General features: G+C 42.8%; 1 protein-coding gene across 1 annotated transcript in view; it reads left to right on the forward strand.

The window, feature by feature from the left end:
* The first annotated feature begins 478 nt into the window (after positions 1 to 478).
* Positions 479 to 25,595, forward strand: part of DHTKD1 (dehydrogenase E1 and transketolase domain containing 1) — a 53,517-nt gene continuing 28,400 nt past the window's right edge. The window contains exons 1-5 of the mRNA XM_082846237.1: positions 479 to 723; positions 15,542 to 15,697; positions 17,297 to 17,508; positions 18,271 to 18,465; positions 22,617 to 22,886. Of these exons, the coding sequence (XP_082702363.1) occupies positions 567 to 723; positions 15,542 to 15,697; positions 17,297 to 17,508; positions 18,271 to 18,465; positions 22,617 to 22,886 (990 nt within the window). The 5' untranslated portion in view covers positions 479 to 566. The remainder of the gene's footprint in view (positions 724 to 15,541; positions 15,698 to 17,296; positions 17,509 to 18,270; positions 18,466 to 22,616; positions 22,887 to 25,595) is intronic.

Here is a 25,595-nt window from a genome sequence, read left to right on the forward strand (position 1 = left end):
TCTTACAAAAATGCAAATGGAGGGGGGATGTTGATTTTCTGGTTACTTCCTATGACCTTTCCTTCAAACCAAGTCCCTTGGTTTGAGTCCCAGCCACTTTTCATGCACCCTGTCGCTAATTTTTCCTTTCTGTAGGAGACTGCATCGTGTGTGTGAGGATGTGCTCTGGGGCTTCCAGGAGAGGGGTGGTGGGTGATCACTCCTGGTGGGAGACCGCAGCATATATAGGTATATCAAAGTTTATACCAGAAAGCCGGTAACGCTCTACTCAACACTCCCCATTTTCCCAAATCCAGGGCTGCCCTTAGCCTCTAGGACCGCGCGAGACCCAGCGGATCCCGGGGCGTGGCTTCGCTTTGAAGGCCGCTGATCTAGATTGGCTCCGAGGGCCGGTCCTGGCCAATCAGGACTGGGGGCGTTGTCTCGAAGGCGGGGCTTCCCGTCGCCTACCCCCCTCCCTCCTCTCGCCTCCCACGCGGTGGGTTCCAGGAGCTACCTCCCCGTGGACGCGACCCCTAGATCTCCCGCAGAAGTCTCTGGGCCCGGGGGGGGGGGCCTGGCGGGACATGGCCTTGGCCACTGTGGCAGCAACAAGACTGGGCCTCGGCCGGGCCCCTCCGCTCCTCCTCCGGCGCGGCTACCAGACAGAGAGGGGTGTCTACGGCTACCCGCCGAGGAAGCCCGAGAGCCGGGAGCCCCAGGGCGGCCTGGTGCGCCCCCCAGGTCAGGGATTGGGCCCGGGCGGTGGGCGTGGGGCCTGGGGAGGCAGGGGGCCTTCCTGCCTGGCCTGGGGTGGGGTGCTTTTGATAGTTGGGGCTTCTAGGGGCCTCAGTGTGCGAGTAGGAGGGTGGGGAGGAACGTGAGGCGAGGGAGCAGAGGCGGACAGGCGTGCATACAGTCAGGGTCGGGGTCACAGAATGGTTTTGTGAGCTCTTGTCTTTTCCATTCCTTGGTCGTAAAACGTATAAGAACTTAGCTCTCTGCGGAGTCGGGGCTGCAGGAAAAGAAAAGTTCTAAGATATCCCAGCTCCTGGAGATCACCCAAGGATACATTTCCAGGTCCGTCTCCAAAGCTGGTGTGAGCCGGGATGTGTGGGGATCGCGACTGTGGCAGGGTGAAGAGGGCAGTTAGTAGATGGTCTTGGACCACAGCATGGTATTTATTATCCATTTGTCTCCTCTGTGTAGCCTCTTTAATTTCAGAGTTTAGAACTCTTTGCTGAATTTAGAAACGTGTTACTCAGGTTTTAATGTATTACGAGACACGAGTATCAGTTTTTGGAAGCTCTGTTGCATCCTCATATGCTAGAGACTAATTTTGAGCATTTGGTTTATGCTCCAAAGTTATTGTATCTTTGTTCATCTTCACAGAATAGAAGATGAACACAGATCGATTATTAGAGGAAGGTCATTTGGCATCTTTGATCCAGTTACTAGATTAACAATTAGGAGCCCCTTCATCGTCTAAGCACCTGACCTTTGAGCAGTACATCACACACTGGAACCTCAATATTTTGCTTTTGATCCCAGGGGACATTTAGAATAAAACTGATTCTCCTTCTTGAGTCTAGCGGGTTTCTTTAGGGACAGGATTTTGGCCAGCTAGATTGCTAATCCCTTGAGAGTAAGACTATAGGTATCTTATTTCACTTGGCAAATTGAATGCCCAGAATTTTACATGCCAACTGTCCTCAAACTGAAGTGCGCATTCAGATCACTCTGCGTGATGTTAAAATGCTAGCTTCCAGGCCAGCCTCCCTCTCCCCTCCCCCAAACCCCACCCTAGTTCTCATTCAGTGGCCTGAGATGAGGTTCAGGAATTTGTATTTTTATGTCACTCTAAGTGATTCTCTAGCAGGATGTCCGTGGCCACCGTGGCCAAACACTGTTATAGTCATAAGGGATGTATGTGTAAGATGTATTTGACAATCTCTTCTTCAATTAAGAACTTACTAGTGTGTGCTCAGTGTGCAATTATTGTGATCTTATTTGAGGTTTTCCCTCACTGCTGGGTCTCTGTTTGATTCCTATTAACAGCCTGGCAGTCGAGAATTAATCTTTGCTGGGAAAAGTCTGGGCTGGTGGTTCTCAATGGCAAGACTGTATCCAAATCATCCAGGGAGCTTTGGGCTGGTGTGGTTTGAAAAAATATCTCTGGAGTTGATTTTATCTGTATATAATCTTCTCTCTTCCCTCATCACCAACTTGTGCCTCCCCACCCCTCCTAGCAATGAACTTGCTGTATTGTGGGATCCTTGGTGAACTTAGAAAGTTCAGTATTGAGTTAAAACTGCAGGCTAAGGGTACAATATTGTGTTGTACTGAGAGGATAGAGTAAAATCAATACTGAGAAATAGTTGTTTGTTGCAGTTGTGGGATCTGACTTAAGGAATTTTTTTCCTTATATCTTTTTTTAATACTCTGAATAAAACTTAAAGGCAAGTGGGCCGTTTTGTAACTTTCTCCAAAATTATCATTCCATGTAGATCTGTGACAGTTCTTTCTGTTTAAGAACTTATCACATCATTTTGTAAAAACTCTTTTTATAGATACTACTCCTACTAGGCTGTGTGGGAGAATGGGGAAGGAGATTACATATAGCTCACGTCCAAAGAGCTTGGTCACACTTCTATACATACCTGCAAGGGAGACTGGAAACCATAGTCTTTACTCAGGGTGGCTACCTTCCAATTAAAAATTATTTTGAGAGAGAAGAGGAAAATAGATGTTGGAAAATAATTAGTAATCACCACGCTCGGCCCCTTTGGCCATTCAAATAGCCTAAGCTTTTCTTCCCACACATAGAATGTACTCACTTCCTCCCTCCTCCATTAAATTCCTTAATCCAGCTCCCAGTCCATTTTCTCTGGAGAATGTGCAGTCCTCTCCAGCAGGTGTGGCTGTGGCTCCTTGGAGTCTGGAATTTTATGAACTGCCATCCATCCTGAATATATACACATTCGATGTACAAAGGAAACTCCCATCCACAAAAGGAAAGAATGAGGAATTTATAGCAGCCACTGGTTCAGACCAGTTATCAAGTCCTGTTGGGAAGGAATGATAAAGCCCCTTTATGTGGCTTAGTGGTAAATTCACTAGATTATCTGGCCCCTCAACTCTGCCCCTGTCCCTTCCCCTGGTCTTGCCTTATGGGTTCTTCTTCTTCTTCTTTTTTTTTTTTAAATTTGCCCATTTTAAGGATGTAGTTTTTTTGTTTTTTGTTTTTTATAGATGTTGGGGGTAGGAGTTTATTTATTTATTTTTTGGCTGTGTTGAGTCTTCGTTTCTGTGCAAGGGCTTTCTCTAGTTGCGGCAAGCGGGGGCCACTCCTCATTGCGGTGCGCGGGCCTCCCACCATCACGGCCCCTCCCGTCGCGGAGCACAGGCTCCAGACGCGCAGGCTCAGCAGTTGTGGCTCACGGGCCCAGCCACTCCACGGCATGTGGGATCCTCCCAGACCAGGGCCCGAACCCGTTTCCCCTGCATTAGCAGGCAGACTCTCAACCACTGCGCCACCAGGGAAGCCCATGGGTTCTTCTTTAACCTGTATCTTCTGAGGGCATTGGGGAGTGTGCCCTCCTTGGGGGCTGCACACCTTTCATGGTCCACTTTATTTTGATAAAGTTAGGAGCCTGAGAGTTACTTTAGGTAGTCATCAATTACAGATTTTTTTTTTCTGGCCAGAGTTGGGATTTCTTTGGCAGTTCAGTTTTTTATTTTATTTATTTTTATTTCTTATTTTTTAAATTAGTTTTTATTGGAGTGTAGTTGATTTACAATGTTGTGTTACTTTCTGCTGTACAGCAAAGTGAATCAGTTATACATATACATATATCCACTGTTTTTTAGATTCTTTTCCCATATAGGTCACTACAGAGTATTGAGTAGAGTTCCCTGTGCTGTACAGCAGGTTCTTATTAGTTATCTATTTTATATATAGTAGTGTATATATGTCAATCCCAATCTCCCAATTTATCCTCCCCTGCCCCATTTCCCCCTTGGTAACCCTAGGTTTGTTTTCTACATCTGTGACTCTATTTCTGTTTTGTAAGTAACCTCATTTGTACCATTTTTTGAGATTTGGAGTTGGGATTTCTTTGGCAGTTCAGGGTTTTAAAATATTTATTTATTTATTTTTGGTTGCATTGGGTCTTCATTGCTGCGCACGGACTTTCTCTAGTTGCGGTGAGCGGGGGCTACCCTTCGTTGTGGTACTTGGTCTTCTCATTGCGGTGGCTCCTCTTTGTTGTGGAGCACGGGCTGTAGGTGCACGGGCTTCAGTAGTTGTGGCTCACGGGCTCTAGAGCGCAGGCTCAGTAGTTGTGGCGCACGGGCTTAGTTGCTCCACGGCATGTGGGATCTTCCTGGACCAGGGCTCGAACCTGTCTCCCCTGCATTGACAGGCGGATTCTTAACCACTGCGCCACCAGGGAAACCCGGCAGTTCAGTTTCTTAAATAAAATTCCTAGGACTGCAGTCTTTTTGCTTTGTGGCTTTTTGCTTCTAGTCATTCCATGAGCAAGTTGCCCACAGTCAAAGAGCTCATCCGGGCCTAGTTTTTAAGCCTGCAAACCCTGGTCTTTTATTTACTGCTTCTACCCACTCGACTCCCTAAATTTAATGGTGTTTATTTTGAGACCATCTCAACTAATATGCTGTAGTGGGAAGGCAAAACCCTTTGTGTGATATTGAAGGCTCAGCTGGCTTTCATCATCTAACAGATAACGCTTACTAGAAGGTACTTAAAAAGGGGTTTCATCTTTTCTCCTATATCCGGCCAAGACAGCCTCTTCAGAACTACCTTAACTAATTGCTTCTACTCTTCCAACCTTGGCTGGGTCTGCCCTCTAGGTACTGAGGCCACAGATGGAGAAAACCTCCCAGTAGTGGAGTGAATTTCCCTCCATCTCTTCTTAATGATGAACTATCTCCTCCTTGACCTCACCTTTCTTCTGGGGCTTTCCTGAAGATGACAAGAAACGATGAACATAGACTACTGAGCTACAGGCTCCATGGGCATGCAGCCTGCCTTTCAAGATATCGCAAGTGACAGTTTTACCAAATGTCAGATAACATAACACTGCTTCAGCTTTCTAGTCTGAAATACCTGGGTCCTCAGTACCCACCACCTGACTGCTAAGCCAGTGTCATATACATTTTAGGTTCTGTTATGGCAGCAACCCACCTCCAGTAGCAAATTCAATATTGGATAGGATGTGTTCAGGGGCTGTGCCAGAGACCTGGAATAACAGTGGGTTGAATAAAGTAAGTAGAAGTCTGAGCTGGTATGACAGCTCTGCTCTGCAAAGCTGTAGTGGTTCAAGTTTCTTCTATGTTGTTTCTTTGCCACCCTGTGGGTGTTGCTTTCAACTCTGGTCAAGGATAGTTCACCACTATAGCCACATACTGGCCAGCAAGAGGGAGGAAAAGGGGGAGGGGAAGAGAACACCATCTCTTTAAGGGTAAGACCCAGAAGTTGAAACATCACTTCTACTATCCTCTCATTGGCCAGAACATAGTTATATGGCCACCCTGGCTGCAGGGAAGGCTGGAAAGGGTATCCTTATTCTGGGTGGTCATATACTCAACTATCTGTTACCATAAAAGAGAAGGGAAAATGGATGTTGGGAGTTATAATAGTCTCTGCTACAGATGTACTTTAAAAATCTGGGGCAAGCAACTTTTTCACCTTGTACTTCCTGTCACATTTTGAGCATTCTATTTCTCAAAGCCTTGCTTTCTTCATATTTTCACTAACTAGGATCCTAGTCTAGGTGTTTAATTCTGGCCTGCTACCAAAAACAAAAGTTGAATTCAAGGATTCTTAACCTGGGCCCATGGATACCTATGAGAAGGTTTCAGGGGGTCTGTGTACTTTGCACAACTCTCTGTGTGTGTCTGTTTGTAGGCCGAGGGCCCGTAGCTTTCATCACATTCTCAAAGAGATCCATGACTTCAAAGAGGTAAAACTGCTAGCCTAGCTGGTATTATAATTTATAGCCTAGTTGCCTTCCAGCTTAGTCCAGTCTTTCTAAAACGTTGGTTTAACTGAGTCACTTTCTTACTCAGGTCTCCAAACGCTCTACTTTGCCTCTCAAAATAAAAATGCAGGTTCTTTAGGTTGCTACTCGATGCCCTTCATGTTTCTTGACCTGTTCTAATTCTTTCTTACCTCTTTCCACATAAATTCCCCCACTTACCAAATCTCTTCTTCACTTTGTGCCTTTCCACTTCTTACTCTCCACAGTCCAGCTCCATTCCCAAGTTCTCCTTGACAACTTTCCAGACAACTCCAGGCTATCCTAATCTGAATTCCCTTAACTCTCAGTATGGGGCCCAACCCCTTGGACTGTATTAAACTTTTTCTAATTGTGTGCAGTTTTGTGCGGGGATCATCTTCTCATTTACATTGTAAGATCCTGCCTAGTAAAGACCTTGTCTTATATTCCTTTCAGCTCTACACTTAACTAAATACTTATTAAATGATTGATTCCTACTAAGAAGTGGAAATAGGGTTCTGTATATGCAATTTCTTTGTGACATTTAATACATTTGAATTTTGCACGTACAACCGTAACACCAAGAACTAAGAAACACTTTATATATAGGGTAATATACTGTATTACCATGTTCTAGAAGAAGGAATAACTTTTTTTTTGCTGATGAAGACAATTAAGATTCATTGAGTTTTTCCTTAAATTCTGTTTAACTTGTGCTTATGGTCTGTTCTATTAATTATAGGAGGCTGATGAGGCCAAGGACACAGTTTAATTGGCTTTAGTCTTTCTTTTTTTCGGCCTTGCTGTGCAGCATGCAGGATCTTAGTTCCCCAACCAAGGATCAAACCCATGCCCCCTGCATTGGGAGGTGCCCCCTGCGTTGGGAGCACAGAGTCTGAAGCACTGGACTGCCGGCTAAGTCCCAGCTTTAGTCTTTTTCATAATGCCTACCAGTTGTCCTAAAAGGTACCATCTTTGTTGAGAGCAATGACTGAGTTAGTGGGATGGATCATGTACATTAACTTTTGGTACTGGCAAAATGAATCAAAGGACAAACCCTACTGAAAATGGACACAAGGCATCCTCCCACATCTGAGGTGACACAGAGAAATGGGAGGAGGTATGGTCAAAGTTATGGTGCCTCCCTCCTCCTCTTTGACCTTCATCAGCCTTCTTTCTTAATATGTTTATCTTGGCCAAATATCAATGCCTGCATAGGATGACTACTTCATTTACTAAGATTTTCACTGTAGTAAGGCTTTGGAGAGATATTGGATTTGTTTGTAGTAAACTTTTTGGGTGGCAGCGGTTTCACTAGTTAAAATTTGACCTGTGATGAGTGTCCTTTGTAACTGGCTATTAGTAAAACAGCTTGTACTTTAACCTCTGTATACCTCAACTTCCAAGTAAACTTGAATTTATTTATCAGCAATCCTAATTTAAAATGGAGGTGGGTTTCCATATACATTTTAGAAGTATTTGTTCTAGTTCTGTGAAAAAAGCCATTGGTATTTTGATAGGAATTGCACTGAATCTGTAGATTGTCTTGGGAAGTATGGTCATTTTAACAATATTAATTCTTCCAGTCCAAGGCCATGGTATATCTTTCCATCTGTTCGTGTCATCTTCCATTTCTTTCAGCAGTGTCTTATACTTTTCCGAGTATATGTCTTGTGCCTCCTTAGGTAGATTTATTCCTAGGTATTTTATTCTTTTTGGTATGACACTAAATGGGGTTGTTTCCTTAATTGCTCTTTCTGATAGTTCGTTGTTAGTATATAGAAGGGCAACAGCTTAGGACCAGTGATTCATAGGCATAAATTTCATTATGAAGGATTTGCGTTATTAAAAAATGGCAGAATTTAGAGACCATTAGGAGAGGGGAGCTGTAAGATTCCAAACAGCGTTTAGTGGTTAGTGATCTTGGAGATCAGCTTTAGTAGTTGAAGTGAGGTTGCAGGTATGTTGCATATTAGAAATAATAGGAGCCTTGGGAATTCCCTGGCAGTCCAGTTGTTAGGACTCGGCACTTTCACTGCTGGGGCCTGGGTTTTGTCCCGGGTCGGGGAACTAAGATCTCACAAGCAGCGTGACACGGACCAAAAAAAAAAAAAAGAAGAGAAAAGAAATAATAGGAGCCTTTACTGGAGGTATAGGAAAAACAGTTGGGGAAAATCTTATTGCATTAGAGATTTTCAAAAATATTTAGATGATTTTTTAAATGTTTCAATGACTTCTAGTTATCTCATCCTGTTTGCTGTAGGCCCTGGACTTTCCTTTTCACTTTTTGTTATGGTATAGTGGGTAAAACACTGGATTAAAATCAAGCACACCTGAGTACAAATAGTTCACATTCCAGCTTCTTCATTACCAGTGTCACCTTCTGCAAGTCACTTAACGTGTTTGGGCCTCAGTTAACTCTTCGGCAGATAAGGGTGCCTATTTCAGGGCTGTTACAGGATTAGATAAAATGACGTATCTGAAAAATGTAACACAATGTGTAGCACAAGTTAGTAGTCAATAAATGGTCACTATCATTTATTATCAATCTGTGACTGCTGCTTACCTATTTCGGCAATGATTTAAGAAAGGAATCTCAAAAAAAAAGGAAAGGACCAGAACAAGGTTTCTATTTAAAGTTTGGTTTTTTGCAAGAAAGAACTATCTGGCAAAATAAATTTAGCTTATAAAGATATCATGTTTGAGATGGGAAGAGAAGATAGGATGTAAAATGAACTCAGCTGCACAGCCTAGGTGTGAGTTTGTTGTACAGAATTCATAATAATAGTATTCTGGTACCAAGTCTTGCCTTTTGATATGGTTATCTATGAAGTTCCTAAGTTGAAGCTGGTGGCAGCTGTCTCATTTCTTTTTTTCTATAAATTTCTGTTGTTTATTTATTTATTTATATATTTGGCTGCATTGGGTCTTCGTTGCTGTGCGCGGGCTTTCTCTAGTTGCGGTGTGTGGGCTTCTCATTGCAGTGGTTTCTCTTGTTGCGGAGCACGGGCTCTAGGGCGTGTGGGCTTCAGTAGCTGTGGTGTGCAGGCTCAGTAGTTGTGGCTCGTGGGCTCTAGAGCGCAGGCGCAGTAATTGGGGAGCACAGGCTTAGTTGTTCCTCGGCATGTGGGATCTTCCAGGACCAGGGATCGAACCGTGTCCCCTGCATTGGCAGGCGGATTCTTAACCACTGTGCCACCAGGGAAGTCCCCGTCTCATTTTAATAGGGCCTAAGAGGGGACTTCCCTGGCGGTCCAGTAGTTAAGACTCCACGCTTCCATTGAAAGGGACGTGGTTTTGATCCCTGGTCAGGGAACTAAGATCCCACATGCCGCAAGGTGTGGCCAAAAAAAAAAAAAAAAAAAAAAATAGGGCCTATGGGACTCCAATTATGGAGCTCTCTTTCTTGGAGTCTTCAGTATTTTTATAGATAGCCAATGTTCCCGCTTGCTCTAAGCATATGCTGACTTGAATGCAAAGAGACTGTGGATTGGATCTAGATATTTTGGGGGGAGGCTGTTTATGACCAGATGATGAAAGAGAACTGTATTGACTTCCAGTTGAAGTACTAAGTTTAGTTTAGGTTATCTGTCAGTGTACTTTATGTTGGTTAATATGAACACATTTCTTTCTGAAAATAAAATGCTATTCAACACTATCCAGTGCCCCCACTGTGTTTGCTTACAGCAGAGAATAAAGTGAAGTAGATATCCCTATCATAATGTTTTTTATTTGTTTGTTTGTTTTGGGTGCACGGCACGTGGGATCTTAGTTCCCTGACCAGGGATTGAACCTGCACCCCTTGCACTGTAAGCACAGAGTCTTAACCACTGGACCGCCAGGGAAGTCCCTCACAATGTTTTTTTACTCTTGTTTTAGCTAAGGTTCTTTTGGTCACAAGCAGCAGAAACCAACTCTGGCTATCTTAAGCAAAGAGGGGACTTTATTTGAAGGGTACAAGGGTATCTTCTAGAGCTGAAAAACGTTTCAAGTAATCAAGAAGGGAGTGAACCAAAGCTAACTCTGGGAATATTGGCAGAGGCTGTGTGTGGCCCGATAAGGCACAGCTGTTAAGGTACTTAGCTCCTGTGTCACCCATAATGTGTGTTGGGGGTTCACAAGACCACCCCACATTTAGAGATTCTCCAGAAGGGACTCATGGCACTCAGTCTATAGTTGTACTCATGGCTAAGGTTTATGGCAGTGATGTGATAAGGACACACAGCTGGACCATAATGGAAAAGGCACAGGAAGAGTCTGGAGTACCTTTGTGCAGGCTTCCTTCTGCGTTCTCCCATGAGGCATCACACGGAATGCACTCCTCTTCAAGACACACAGCAACATGTGTGCAATGTACCTGCACAGGGAATCCTATTAGAGTCTCAGCACCCAGGGTTTTGTTTTCTTTTTTTTTAACATCTTTATTAGGGTATAATTGCTTTACAATGGTGTGTTAGTTTCTGCTTTATAACAAAGTGAATCAGTTATACATATACATATGTTCCCATATCTCCTCCCTCTTGCGTCTCCCTCCCTCCCACCCGTCCAGGCGGTCACAAAGCACCAAGCCGATATCCCTGCAGGGTTTTTATTGGGAGAGGTTCGTATAAGCACCCTCTGCATGTGCCAAAATCCCAGACTCCCAGAAGGAAAGCAGGTGTTCAGCCTAAAATACCTTGTTCTCCCAAACAGTCGAGGCACAGTGGATCACCCTTACCAATTAGGGACAGGTGAGGCCATTCCTGAAATTCAAATTCCCAGGCAGCAACCAGGAGCATAAACCTTGCAAGCAGGCTTTTCTAAGGATAGCAGTCTCACGCTCACTCTTCTCATATCTCTTAATTCCAAGTCTCAAATTCTGGGAAGATTGAATCTGACCCACCTTGACTCAGGTGTCTTTGGAATCCATTGACTCTTTGGGAGGCAAAGTGGAGCAATAGAGACATGGCCCTGGAACCCACCCTCTGGGATGGGAGGGTACAGTTTTCATAAGAGAAGGACCCAAAGTGATCAGGAGGGGTCCACTGCAGCCCTCATACGGCATGTTTGAGGGCTCTGGAAACCTTTGATTGGGAGGGTTCTGTGATGCCATTACAATACAGTGAATTTCAGGACTTCATTCATTCAACTAATAGCAAATATCTCTTGAGCATCTACTATGTGCCATTCTCCTGAGCCAGAAGCACGCCTCCAGTATTTTCCATTTTATTTGGATGAAGAGCGTATATATCTGCTACTGTGGTTTGCCCTATTCTCTCTGGCTTCTTAGGAATTTAAACATCCAATTAAATTCCTCTGAACTTTCACAGATATCGTGAGCACTGAGTCATTTGGTCAGTATTATGCCTCAGGTGAAGGGATTCATTTTTCTCTTACAGTAATCCTTTGATTTATACAGTAACAGGGAGTTTTTTTGTGAAGAAGATATGTATTCTATTGCTGTGATCCAATAATCCATTTAAATCTTTTAATTTCATTATTTGCTACCAAAGTAATCCAGCTGAAGCAATTTTATCCAATGCATTTGATACTGAAACTTGGTCAGTTAATTTAACAAAAAATCATTAAATCAAGGATTATCATAATGAAATGAGAGACGCTTTACGTATTTTAACTCAAGTATGTTTATTTTTGGTTTTGTATATGCAAATCTTTAAAGTGAAGAGCACTTATGAAAGCAATCTGAGTGCGGAATCTCCTAGATTTTTATAATGTCTCCCCTAATGTTTACTTTTCCCCATAGCAACAGCCTTAGGAACAAATATAATTTACTCTTACAAGCATATAGTCAACTGGTGAGGGCAGTGGAGAGAATCTGATCATCAGAAGCTTTCAGGGTGTATTTAAGTCAGTTAAATGGATACAATTTAAAGAGCTCTGGGAATTTCCTGGAGGTCCAGAGATTAGGACTCGGTGCTTTCACTGCCTTGGGCCTGGGTTTGATTCCTGGTCGGGGAACTAAGATCCCATAAGCCTCATAGTGTGGCCAAAATAAATAAATAAATAAAGAGCTCTACTGGACATGTTCATTACAGAAAACTTAGAAACTATGGTAAGCAAGAAATTTTTTTTTTTTTTTTGGCTGCGTTGGGTCTGCATTGCTGTGCATGGGCTTTCTCTCTAGCTGTGGCGAGCCGGGGCTACTCTTTGTTGTGGTGCACGGGCTTCTCCTTGTGGTGGCTTCTCTTGCTGCGGAGTATGGGCTCTAGGCTCAAGGGCTTCAGTAGTTGTGGCTCGAGGGCTCTAGAGCACAGGCTCAGTAGTTGTGGCGCACGGGCTTAGTTGCTCCACGGCATGTGGGATCTTCCCGGACCAGGGCTCGAACCCATGTCCCCTGCATTGGCAGGCGGATTCTTAACCACTGCGCCACCAGGGAAGTCCCAAAATTAAGAACTTTGTTTGTTTGTTTGTTTGTTGTTGTTGTTTTTGCTGTATGCGGGCCTCTCACTGCTGTGGGGTCCTCCTGGACCGGGGCACGAACCCGTGTCCCCTGTATTGGCAGGCAGACTCTCAACCACTGCGCCACCAGGGAAGCCTCAAAATTAGGAATTTTGACATAGGATCATCACTAAGTTTTTGGTCTATTTCCTTTATATATGTGGAATATATGCATGCAAATGCAGAGACATATGAAGTATATAGATACTAATATGCTAGATATACTATATAATGAAATATATATTATACACCAATTTTAACAAAAATCAGGCTTATGCTATATATAGTGTCTTTTAGTCTTTTTCCATCTAAACAAATTGATGCTTTTCTAGTAAGCATTCTCCTACAGCATTATCTTGTGATGACTTTTGGACAGTGGGGATTAGTTATCAACACTGTGGCATGTCCCTAAGAGGACTGGGGGTTTGTAGAGAGTTAGAGGACTAACTACAGGGGAATGTCAGTGAGGAATGAGGAGGCATTGACTCCACCTTCAGTACTGGAGGGACGTGTGTGTGGGTGATGAGTAACTTCACCTTCCACTGGTGTCCTCAGGGGAAAGCAGATTCCCATGACGACAGGAGTATAAGCAATTGTTTAGGGAAGAGGTGAAGAGGGTAGAGAGACCTGTTAAGCATGGAACAGAATTCCAGAGGTCATAATGGAAGGATCTGGGAGACAGAGAGGGAAGAGATATGGGACTGGGTCTGGTGGAAGATACCAGAGCAGTGAAATGAGGGTCTGAGAGAAAACAGATGGTCAGGATGGATGGAGGACGTGCCCCAAGGTGGGAGGGGAATAGTCCTCTCTCTCTGGCTCTTTCAGAATAGTAGGTGCCACGTGTTCTTCGGGGTGAGCAGCATCCTTTTGTGCCAACTCCCCCGTCAGTGTTCTAGAGTATCATTAAAAACTTGGCTTTTCAGTTAGCAATTTCAGTTAGAAATTGAAGCAGTGATCCCTGAGCTGATGTGGTTCACTAAAGAGAATGTTTTCAAAAGAGGGCTAGTAGAAGACTTCCCTGGTGGTCCAGCAGTTAAGACTCCATGCTTCCAATGCAAGGTGCGTAGGTTCAATCCCTGGTCAGGGAACTAAGATCCCACGTGCTGCGTGGCATGGCCAAAAGTTTAAAAAAATAAAAATAAAGCATTAAAAAAAAGAGGGCTAGTAGATTGTGGTGAGAATGGTGATGATAACCCTATATATTTACCACTGGACTTACCCCACTAAGGATGTAGTTTTGCAGATGATATTGGAAGTCGTGGATGAGATCACCTAGAGAGAAAGTAGATTGAGAAGAAGACCCTGGGCAGACCTGGGGAGAACCAATATTTTAGAGGTGGACAAAGAGGAGGATCCCCTAACCCACTTCTCGCCCAGCGAAAGTGATTGAGGTTGAGTAGCCAGCGAGTTAGGAGGAAACCCAGGATCTTGCAATGCCAGAGAGACCAGGGAAGCAACTGCTTTTAAGGGGGAGTGGCCAACAGGGACAATGCTTTAGACAGATATATCTGTCTGTATTTTAGCCAGAAATATGAAGGTGTCCTACTTCATAACCAGAATAGAGACTATAGCAAAATTATATATGACTCCTCCAGCTTGAAATCAGTTCATTTACTGGGATTGTTTGTTGAGTTTATTAGACATAGTGTGGATCCTCTTAACTGCCGGATTTGTGCCAACAGATCCTACATATTCGTATGAATATTGAATGCATGTTCAACACACCTCAGTTCTTTCCTCTAAGCCTGTGACAAGAGATACACTGCAGTACCCTGAATACAAACCCCAGCACATAAACATGTAGCTCTGAAATCATTGTGTGGCAACACATGTTCATAAAATGGTCAGTAAGTATGTCAAAATGTGCTAACAATATTCTTTGGGTTCTGAAAATAAAAATGCAAATTTTTGTAATGTTCAGAAAATGTGTGCCCTTCATAGTGGATTTGCTCATCTTCAGAGATTTGTGCTTGATTTGTATAAGACCACCTTGATGAACTGAAGGTTAATCGATTGTGGGCTTGAAGGATTTTCTTCCAAATTTTAGAAGGGCTTTCCTGTGGGAAAGGGAAGAAAAGCAGCTTCTGGCTCAGTATAAAATCATCTAAGATAGCATTGGATTCATTGAAAGATAATGATTCCCCCTTGAGTAGAGACTGGGGAATTACTCATTTAAGGCTGTACAAACGGGATTTAAAAATTTTTTTCATTATGTGAGTAACAAGGTAATTTCTAAGGTCTTTTCCTACTGTACGATTTCATGAGTGTATGTACCTGGGGTCTTTAAGAAATAAGGAAGGCTGGGACTTCCCTGGTAGTGCAGTGGTTAAGAATCTGCCTGCCAATATAGGGGACACGGGTTCTAGCCCTGGTCCGGGAATTTCCCGCATGCCGCAGAGCAACTAAGCCCGTGCACCACAACTACTGAGCCTGCGCTTTAGAACCTGTGAGCCACAACTACTGAGCCCACCTGCCACAACTACTGAAGCCCATGCACCTAGAGCCCATGCTCCGCAACAAGAGAAGCCACTGCAATGAGAAGCCCGCGCACCCCAACGAAGAGTAGCCCTCACTCGCCGCAACTAGAGAAAGCCCGCGCACAGCAACGCAGACCCAACACAGCCAAAAATAAAATAAATAAATTTATTAAAAAAAGAAATAAAATAAGGAAGGAAATGTAACATTGATTTTGTAGTTCAAATTGTCTGTATTTCTAATGTACGATATAAAAAATCTCAAATAATAATTAAGAGGACTATAATTATCCATAATCTCAGCATTTTAACAGTTATTTTCAATTTGGGGTGTTTCCTTTTAATATCTATCCTCATGCATAATTAGTGTCACAAATGTGCACTTATAGTTCTGTTTCCTTTCTGTATTTTTCAGTGACTTTCGCTCTCAGGAGATAAATTTAAGGAAATAAGTGTGTTTTCCTGGAGTCTGTTAGTCTTTAATCCTGAAAACCACTGGCAGCTGTGGTGGGTAGGAGCCGTGTGTTTAAAACTGTCCAAGGCCACAGAACCTTCTTTGAAAAACAGATTTTGCAGCTTGTGGGCATTTCCTAAACTATATTGTTCTATTGTTTTTTCCCCCTGAATTAGTGGATCATGGCCTTGCCAGGTTGGTGACGGTGTATTGTGAGCATGGCCATAAAGCTGCCAAAATCAACCCCCTCTTCACTGGCCAAGCCCTGCAGGAGAACGTGCCTGAAATCCAAGCCCTCGTGCAGACGCTGCAGGGACCCTTTAATACCGCAGGTAAAGCCCATCAACAATGGACTATCCACGTGACAGTTAACTGCCAGTGAGGTGGGGCTCCTTTCTCTGTTCTTGAAGGACTCACATGCCCGCTGGAGCTGAGGCTTCCACGGGTGTGAGGAGACAGTGAGGGGCACATTCAAACACTGTCTGGGAGGAGCAGTGTTGGGGTTCTAGAAGGGTCTTCTGATAGGGCCCGTTTCTTCTCTATTCAAATCATATGTACAATGGCCAGAGGGTACATGAAAAGGTGCTCAGCATCACTAAGCATCAGGGAAATGCAAATCAAAACCACAATGAGGGGCTTCCCTGGTGGCGCAGTGGTTGAGAGTCTGCCTGCCGATGCAGGGTACACGGGTTCATGCCCCGGTCCGGGAAGATCCCACGTGCTGCGGAGCAGCTGGGCCCGTGAGCCATGGCCGCTGAGCTTGCGCGTCCGGAGCCTGTGCTCCGTAACGGGAGAGGCCACAACAGTGAGAGGCCCACGTACCGCAAAAAAAAAAAAAAACCACAATGAGGTATCACCTCACACCTGTTACAATGGCTATTGTCAAAAAAAACCCCAAAGATGGATAAACAACACGGTCCTACTGTCAAGCACAGGGAACTATATTTAATATCCTGTGATAAACCATAATGGAAAAGAAAATGAAAAAAATGTATATATATGTATAACTGAATCACTTTGCTGTACAGCAGAAATGAACACAACATTGTAAATCAACTATACCTCAATTAAAAAAAAAAGAAACCCAAAGATACAAGTGTCGGCAAGGATGTAGAGAAAAGGGAGCTCTTGTGCACTGTTGGTAGGAATGCAAGTTGGTGCATGCACTATGGAAAACAGTATGGAGGATCCTCAAAAAATTAAAAATAGAACTACCATATGATCCAGCAATTCCATGTCTGGGTATAAATCCAAAGGAATCGAAATCACTATCTTAAAGAGATATCTGCACTCCCATGATCATCACAGCTTTGCTCAATCAGTATCAAAGATCTAACATTTATTGTAAGAAACCATACACGATATAAAGAAAATGTTGGTTTGTTAAATTCATACTGTAGGCTTAGGCAAATGACTGATAATTGATTTGGTGCTGGGCCAATCACGTACTGCAAACCTTTCTTTTCTCTGGCTGAGATTCAGGGAGATTTCCTTTTACCTTAGAATATTGCATTGCTATCAATATTAATTCACATTAAGACCAAATGTGCAATAATAGGCATTGCTTTATAGATATTAATAAGACTTGAACGTTTTGGTAGATAGATATTTCAGATAAAGGTATACATATGATTTCTGGCTATAAAGCAGATGAAAGGTAGGTTCACAATTTAGTTCGAAATGACTATAGCGTCAAAATTTGGCATAATGCATCATGGCTCTGTTTGAGAGATGGAAGATTTTTATTCCCTCTCCTTTTAGTACCTTTATGGCCTTTGATCATATTTTTAGTTTTGCCTTTAGAAAAATCTAGATAACCCAAGTTACTTGGAATGAAATGCTCTGAATTCAAATAAGGATCTTGGTATGTTCTATAATTAGTTACATGGTTGATTATTCTTTAAAACGATCCCTTTGATTCCATTTCATAGGATTACTGAACATGGGGAAGGAGGAGGCCTCTCTCGAGGAAGTGGTAGCCTATCTCAACCAGATCTACTGTGGGCAGATTTCTATTGAAACCTCCCAACTTCAGAGCCAGGAGGAGAAAGAATGGTTTGCCAAGCGGTTTGAGGAACTGAAAAAGGAGACATTTACCACAGAAGAGCGAAAACATCTGTCAAAACTAATGCTAGAATCTCAGGTATAAAAGTAGCAGCTACTATCAAAGAAACAGGTCGATTCATTTTCTACAGACATATAAATATTGAAGAGAAGGAGTTAAGACATGAACTCTCTGAATGTAGCCCCATTTACCCCATGGCCTCAACACAAGGGGCAGTGTAACACATACCACTTTATTCTAAGTAGAAGAAAGTAGATCACCAAACAACAGAACAATTGGTGCTTCTCAGAGTCAATATGTTTTATGTATTTGTCTATTCCCTCTATAGAAGCCTGCAAAATCCTTAAGATCTTATTTCTCTTTTTATTACCTGAAGTGATAGAAAAAAAGGAACTGTATGTGGAAGAGTCTCTCAATACAGATGAATGGGATTGAATGTCTGTCAGGGCTGTGATCAGGACTCGGGCACATCAAGATGACAAGAAACCTGTTCCCAGTAATGTGGGTGGTTGGCTAATTTGCAGCCCAGATGAAATGCTATTGTAGAGCCCTGTACTGAAACTCAAGTCATGGGAAGGGCCCGGCATTCTGAGGGGATTCCTGCTGAGGTGGGTTCTTCTACCACTCAGGTTGTTTTCTCTGCATCCCTGCTGCTGTCTGGTGTCCTCGGCAGGGCTTTCCTGCCTGGCTCTGGGTGACTTCTGTGCATCTCTGCGGTCAGTAGTGAAGGAACCCTGTTGCAGCTGCTTGACGTAGTGTGGGGTCTTCTTAAATGTGTTTGACTTTGACCCAAGTAGTTAGCTGTCCTGTAACTGATGCGTCTGACGTGGTGTTCCATAGGAGCTTGACCACTTTTTGGCCACCAAGTTTGCCACGGTGAAGCGATACGGAGGCGAAGGAGCTGAAAGCATGATGGGCTTTTTCTATGAGCTGCTGAAAAGGGCGGCCTACAGCGGGGTAACCGATGTCATTATTGGGATGCCACATAGAGGGAGGCTGAACTTATTGACAGGCCTTCTGCAGTTCCCTCCAGAGGTAAAAGACATTCTGTGTTTTCCGCTATTCATGTCCAATTGACTGTAAAAGAATAAAACCAATGGTAATAACTGCTTTTAGAAAACTAGCTAAGCATATGAGCCATTTGTCCAGGAGACAGCTTAGTTAATTTGTTTTTTGATCTGAATTTTATTTTATTTGTTTATTTTTATACAGCAGGTTCTTATCAGTTATCTATTTTATACATATTAGTGTATATATGTCAATCCCAGTCTTTCAATTCATTCCCCCCCGCCCGATGCCACTTTCCCCCCTTGGTGTCCATACGTTTGTTCTCTACATCTGTGTCTCTATTTCTGCCTTGCAAACTGGTTCATCTGTACTGTTTTTCTAGATTCCACAAATATGTGTTAATATATAATATTTGTTTTTCTCTTTCTGACTTACTTCAGCTTAGTTAATTGATGAAACCTGTTGCTGTTGGATGGCCCTCTTCTTTTTCCTTTTGTTTGTTTATTCTTTTGGCCGTGCCACGTGGAATGTGGGATCTTAGGTCCCCAACCAGGGATCGAACCCGCGTCCCCTGCTGTGGAAGGACGGAGTCTCAACCACTGGACCACCAGTGAAGTCCCTGGACCTGGCATTTAGGTTGATTTTCTGTATCAACTTACAGAGGTTCTTCACTCAGGGAAGTTAAAAGTTAGTTTGGGGCTTCCCTGGTGGCGCAGTGGTTGAGAGTCTGCCTGCCAATGCAGGGGACACGGGTTCGTGCCCCGGTCCGGGAAGATCCCACATGCCGTGGAGCGGCTGGGCCTGTGAGCCATGGCCGTTGGGCCTGTGCGTCCGGAGCCTGTGCTCCGCAACGGGAGAGGCCACAGCAGTAAGAAGCCCACGTACCAAAAAAGAAAAAAAGTTAGTTTGTTTCCTACGGATGATGCAAACAGATAAATTCTGTTTTTCGAAGCATGCTTTCCCTATTTCATAAAAATCATTCAAACAAACACAAAGATCTGTACAATTTGATACAACTTTACCTTACAAAAAAGTCATTTTTACCTTCCACTTATTTGCAGTTTATAGTTAATAGATTGTATGAAACTAGTAACACATTGTTATCTCAAGAGACCCCTCTAAGTGAGTGGTTTTATGGGTTATTGGATCTTGGTGTTCCTGTTCTGTCCAACTCAGCTGCTCTGTAAGTCTCAAAAGACTTGAGGGTCAGGATGGAAGATTCGATGTCAGGGAGCATCAGAGGGACTCAATGTCTGATAAGGTTGTAGCCATTACGCGTGGATAAACCTCATTACTGTTCTTGGCCCGGAGATTAAAAATAATTATAAATGTTAAAGGACCTTTCAAAGTTAGTTGGAGTTAATGGAGCCTATGGAAGGACGTGTTATCCTTGAGAATATTAGAAGAAACACATGGGAACCCTAGTACGCTGTTGGTGGGAATGTAAATTGGTGCAGCCACTGTGGAAAACAGTATGGAGGATCCTCAAAAAACTAGAAATAGAACCACCATATGATCCAGAAATTCCATTCTTGGGTATATATCTGAAGAAAATGAAAACACTAATTTGAAAAGATATATGCACCTCAATGTTCATAGCAGTATTATTTACAATAGCCAAGATACAGAAGCAACCTAAGTGTCCATCAACAGATGAATGGATAAAGAAAATGTGATACACACACACACACACACACACACACACACACACACACACTGGAATACTACTCAGCCATAAAAAAGAATGAAAATTTGCCATTTGAAACAACATGGATGGACTTGCAGGGTATTGTGCTTAGTAAAATAAGCCACACAAAGATAAATACTGTATGTTGTCACTTATATGTGGAATCTAAAAAATAAAACTAATGACTATAACAAAAAAGAAGCAGACTCACTAAGAGAACAAACTAGTGGTTACCAGTGGGGAGAGGGAAGGACGATATAGCAGTAGGGGATTGAGAGATACAAACTACTTTGTAAAAAATAAATAAGCTACAAGGATATATTATACAACACAGAGAATATAGCCAATATTTTATAATAACTATAAACAGTATAATCTCTAAAAATTTTGAATCACTACGTTGTACACCTGAAATTTATATAATATTGTAAATCAACTATACCTCAATTCTAAAAAAATTTTTTTAATGAAAAAAATATATGTGATGTTATGTCTAGGGGCCAAGCTTTACCTTTATTATTCATACCTCAGTGTTTCTGACGCTAAGAGACTGGTAACCAGCTTTGAAAAGACACCTTAGTTAGGGTAGAATACGACAGAATAAAGTAATGGACAGATGGAGACATGTGCTTAGATACCTGCAGAAATTTTCTCTCTCTTTCTTTTTTTTTTTTGGCCTGCTCCATGCGGCTTGCGGCTTGTGGGATCTTAGTTCCCTGGCCAGGGATGGAATCTGCGCCCTCGGCAGTGAAAGCGCAGAGTCCTAACCACTGGACCGCCAGGGAATTCCCCTGCAGAAGTTCTTAAACCAAAAATTGCATTCCTAAAATATCCCAGACAAAACAGTTACTGAAAGACACAGAAGTGATTTTCAATGATCATATTTGCGAGAAACACACCCATCCCTATACTGTGTGAGTTTGTATGCTCCTATTTGCAGATAGGGCAATAAGAAGCTTTTGTGAACTGGAGAAGCTTTTGGGTCATTCAAACCATTTGGCCAGTAGAGAATAGCATGCTGTTTTTGGTAAATACCTTGGTTTGAGACCCAGATTTTTAGCGGAGGACCTTTAAACCATCTAGTTAATTTCTCTTGCTCATTCATTTTTTTTTTTTTTTAAATCTCAGACTCCTAATTTATCCCTCCCCTTCCCCTTTGGTAACCATAAGATTGTTTTCTATGTCTGTGAGTCTGTTTCTGTTTTGTAAACAAGTTCATTTGTCATTTTTTTTTCCTTTTCTTTTTTTATTTTTGGCCATGCCGCGTGGTTTGCAGGATCTTAGTTCACAGGGACTGAACCTGGGCCCTTGGCAGTGAAAGAGCAGAGTCCTAATGACTGGACTGCCGGGGAATTCCTGTATCATTTTTTTAGATTCCACACATAAGTGATATCATATGATATTTGTCTTTTTCTGTCTGACTTATTTCACTTAGTATGATAATCTCTAGGTCCATCCATGTTGCTGCAAATGGCATTATTTTGTTCTTTTTTATGGCTGAGTAATATTCCAGTGTGTGTGTGTGCACACACCATATGTTCTTTATCCATTCATCTGTCAGTGGACGCTTAGGTTGCTTCTGTATATTGGCTATTGTAAATAGGGCTGCAGTGAACGTTGGGGTGCACATACCTTTTCGAATTAGAGTTTTCTCTGGATATATGGATCATATGGCAACTCTAGCAACTCTGTTTTTAGTTTTTTAGCTTGTTCATTTTTAAAATGGGTAGTGACATCTATGTCATAGAAGGCTGTGAAGATGAGGTGACAGAATGTATGCAGAGAAGTCCTTTGAGAATTGGACAATATAGTTTTTAAGATGCCACTTGCACTAAGCAGTGTATGTCATCCCCTGACTAAATGGGATTAACTTCTTATTTGCCTCTCTACCTTTAACAAGAATAATACAGATTCTTTTGGAAAATACATAATAACAGGTGCATTTAAGAAAAACTATTTTGCTTATTGCAAGGCAGAAGTATCTTACCATCTGCATCAGGCTAGACTCTTCTGAAAGTGTTGGAACTTCATATGACTGAGCATCTCCAAATAGTTCTGTGCATTCGAGCAGTTACAAGTGTGTGCTTATCTTTATTTATTTAATTTTTGGCTGTGTTGGGTCTTCATTGCTGCCTGTGGGCTTTCTCTAGTTGCGGCGAGTGGGGGTTATTCTTCATTGCGGTGTGTGGGCCTCTCATTGCAGTGGCTTCTCTTGTTGCGGAGCACGGGCTCTAGGTGCATGGGCTTCAGTAGTTGTGGCACACAGGCTCAGTAATTGTGGCTTACGGGCTCTAGAGTGCAGGCTCAGTAGTTGTGACACACAGGCTTAGTTGCTCTGTGGGATGTGGGATCTTCCCGGACCAGGGCTCGAACCCGTATGCCCTGCATTGGCAGGAGGATTCTTAACCACTGTGCCACCAGGGAAGTCCCTATTGTGTGATTTAAATGAACCACCTCTTACCATTTTTTCTTGTACGTTTATTCGGCATAGCTGATGTTCCGTAAAATGCGAGGCTTAAGTGAATTTCCGGAAAATGTCTCAGCCGCTGGCGATGTCCTGTCTCACCTGACGTCCTCGGTTGACCTGGACTTTGGCGCGCACCATCCCCTCCATGTGACAATGCTGCCCAACCCCTCACACCTGGAAGCCGTTAACCCTGTGGCTGTTGGGAAGACTCGCGGGAGACAGCAGTCCAGGCGGGATGGGGACTACTCTCCAGACGGTTCGGCTCAGCCTGGGGACAAGGTCATTTGCTTACAGGTACTAGTAGCTTCAGGAAGTGAGGCCTGAGGTTGGAAAGACCAGGAAGTAAGAATGTCCAGGATGGTAGTTACGACAGGAGATGGCAGATGTTCCAGATGAAATTGAGATGAACTTTTGGGAAAAGAAGATTTTTGGGGTTCTTTAAAAAATTAATAGCAGATGTGAGGTGTAGTCTCAAGGCAACTGACTCTTATTTTTGACTGATTTTTAAAAAATTCTTCAATTAATTTTTTTATTGGAGTATAGTTGATTTACAGTATTGTGTTAGTTTCAGGTGTACAGCAAAGTGAGTCAGTTATACATATACATATATCCACTCTTTTTAGATTCTATTCCCATATAGGTCATTACAATATAGTAGGCTCTTATTAGTTAACTATTTTATGTATAGTAGTGTGTATATGTCAATCCCAATCTCCCAATTTATCCCTCCCCGCTCAAGGCAACTGATGGAGGTCTTCACTGTGTTTTTCCTTTCTTGAGTTATGAATTAATTAAGGGGATATAGACCGGCATACCTGCTACTGTTAAGAGGACAGATGTCATTACTTCTCTGAAATTATAACTCTCTTGGAAACGACGTGGTATCCGTCTGTCTAACAAGACTGCAAGAGTCTGGATTTATTTTATTTGCTTGTTTGTTTGTTTTCCAATGAAGGTCTTTGGCATTAAGGCAAACAATACAAATTATATAATGTATTGCTTCCTCTGCCCCCCACTTTTTGGTAGCCCAACAGGTGTACTTTAGAGGTTTAGATTGTGGGTCACATTTTTCTTCTGCAAGTATTCATTTAAATATGAACGTTTAGGGACTTCCTTGGTGGTCCAGTGGTTAAGACTCTGCACTTCCACCGCAAGCCGCGAGGGTTTGGTCCCTGGTCGGGGAACTAAGATCCCACATACCACGCCAAAAAAGTAAAAACATAAATATGAACCTTTAACTACTGGATAACTACTAATTAATCCTGGATATCAGTAACTGAGTCTTCAAACCCAACGGAAATAAGTAAATCTACAAGGCAGTAGAATATTTGGCTACATATACAAATAACCACATTATCTTATTGTTAATTTTCCATGGGTCAGAAACGTGTAGTGAATAAATCGGGGGTAAGCAGGATTGGATTTGATTATGTTATAGTATTTCTAAATAGAAATCTTCAAATCATTAGCCAGACATTCTCTTCACCTTTCACTTGAATTCATGAGACTAAAATATTTCAGTCACTCACATTTTCCCAGTACATTGAGCTGATCTTAAGGCTGATTCCTGAAGGAAGAGGTGAGAGTGTCATTTTCTTTGAAGTGATAAGAAACCGCCCTCTTCTCTCTACTTTGTGTTCCCAGAACATTTTGCCCTGCTCTGTCTGCCTGGGTCTTGCCTCACTCAAGTTCAAAATTCTAATTTATTGTGGGAACTTGAAATTTGGAGTCTATAAAATCATGGTGGGTGAGACTCTGGGTACTACATTTGCTGTCTGTCTTCTGTTCATCTTGGTCCTGAATGTGGTGGAAGTGGATCGTCACATGTGATCCTCTGTGTGTGTCCAAGCCCCCTGCTGTGTTTGGCTGAGCAGTTTCCACCGCCCACAGCATTCCTTGGGGCTTATGGACCCGACTCCTGCAAAGCTTTATGGGCATCATGGAGTGTTTTCTCTTCTAAGACAGGAAATAAAATTAGCAGATGACACATGGCTTTAGTGCCAAGAACCCTAAGACTATGATAAAATGACGCAAGTTATGAACAGATGTTATGTTCTCAGCCGTGCCTCTCCTGTAAACGCTTTTGTAAAGGAGTGGAAGAGACACCCAGCTCTCTTCCTTGCTTTACTGGTCTCCTTTTACATCATTACTCCACAAGAAGTCCCATCAGCAAGGAGGCCAAAGGGTGTGGAGTGTTCAGATGCTAGGAACCCCTTGACCCTGTGTGGACCGCCGTGCAGCTGAGGGTTGGACTTGACAGTGTAGCCCGGTGTAGAAAAGACAAGGATTCTGGAACCAAGAAGCACTGAGTTCAGATCCTGGCTTTGCTGCCTTCTAGCTTGGCGTGCTTGGTTCTGTTCCTCAGGTTCTCTGAATCTCAGAGGTCAATGGGAGTATGTTACATTCCTTATAGTGTTCTGAGGATTAAATGAGAACATAGTAAGTTCCTTAACCCAGGTGAAAGGCTTGGAGGGGTGGGGAAATAAGTCCAAAAAATGGAGGCATCAGGACTTTCCTGGCAGTCCAGTGGTTAAGACTCCACGCTTCCAATGCAGGGGGCACAGGTTCCATCCCTGGTTTGGGAAAAAAGATCCCGTGTGCCATGCAGCATGGCCAAAAAAAAATGGAGGCATCACAGAAGGTCTAGTCCTTGGCACGTGAAATACGTACTCTTTCTGAACCTTGGTTTTCTCATCTGTGAAAAGAACAGTGGCGATTCCCTTACCTGGCCCCTACACCTGATTGTTGAATGGATCAATGGAGATAATGTACATAGCGTTGTGGAGGTGACGTAAGGGTATGTTATCACTATGTCTGGATATTCCAAAACGTCAGTCATCCCTGTAGGCCCTAGCAATGGGAAGGTGTGGGCTGGAGATTTCGCTAAGCAAAACAGTGCTTCCTTTCTTAGCCAAAATGGTTTACCTATATACAAATTACTCTTTTAGAACGTCTTCACTGTCATTAAAAAAATCTGCTTCCAAGGATTCCTTCTTTTTATTT

The sequence above is a fragment of the Leucopleurus acutus genome (assembly GCF_964270905.1).
Source record: "Leucopleurus acutus genome assembly, chromosome: 1".
NCBI lineage: Eukaryota > Metazoa > Chordata > Mammalia > Artiodactyla > Delphinidae > Leucopleurus > Leucopleurus acutus.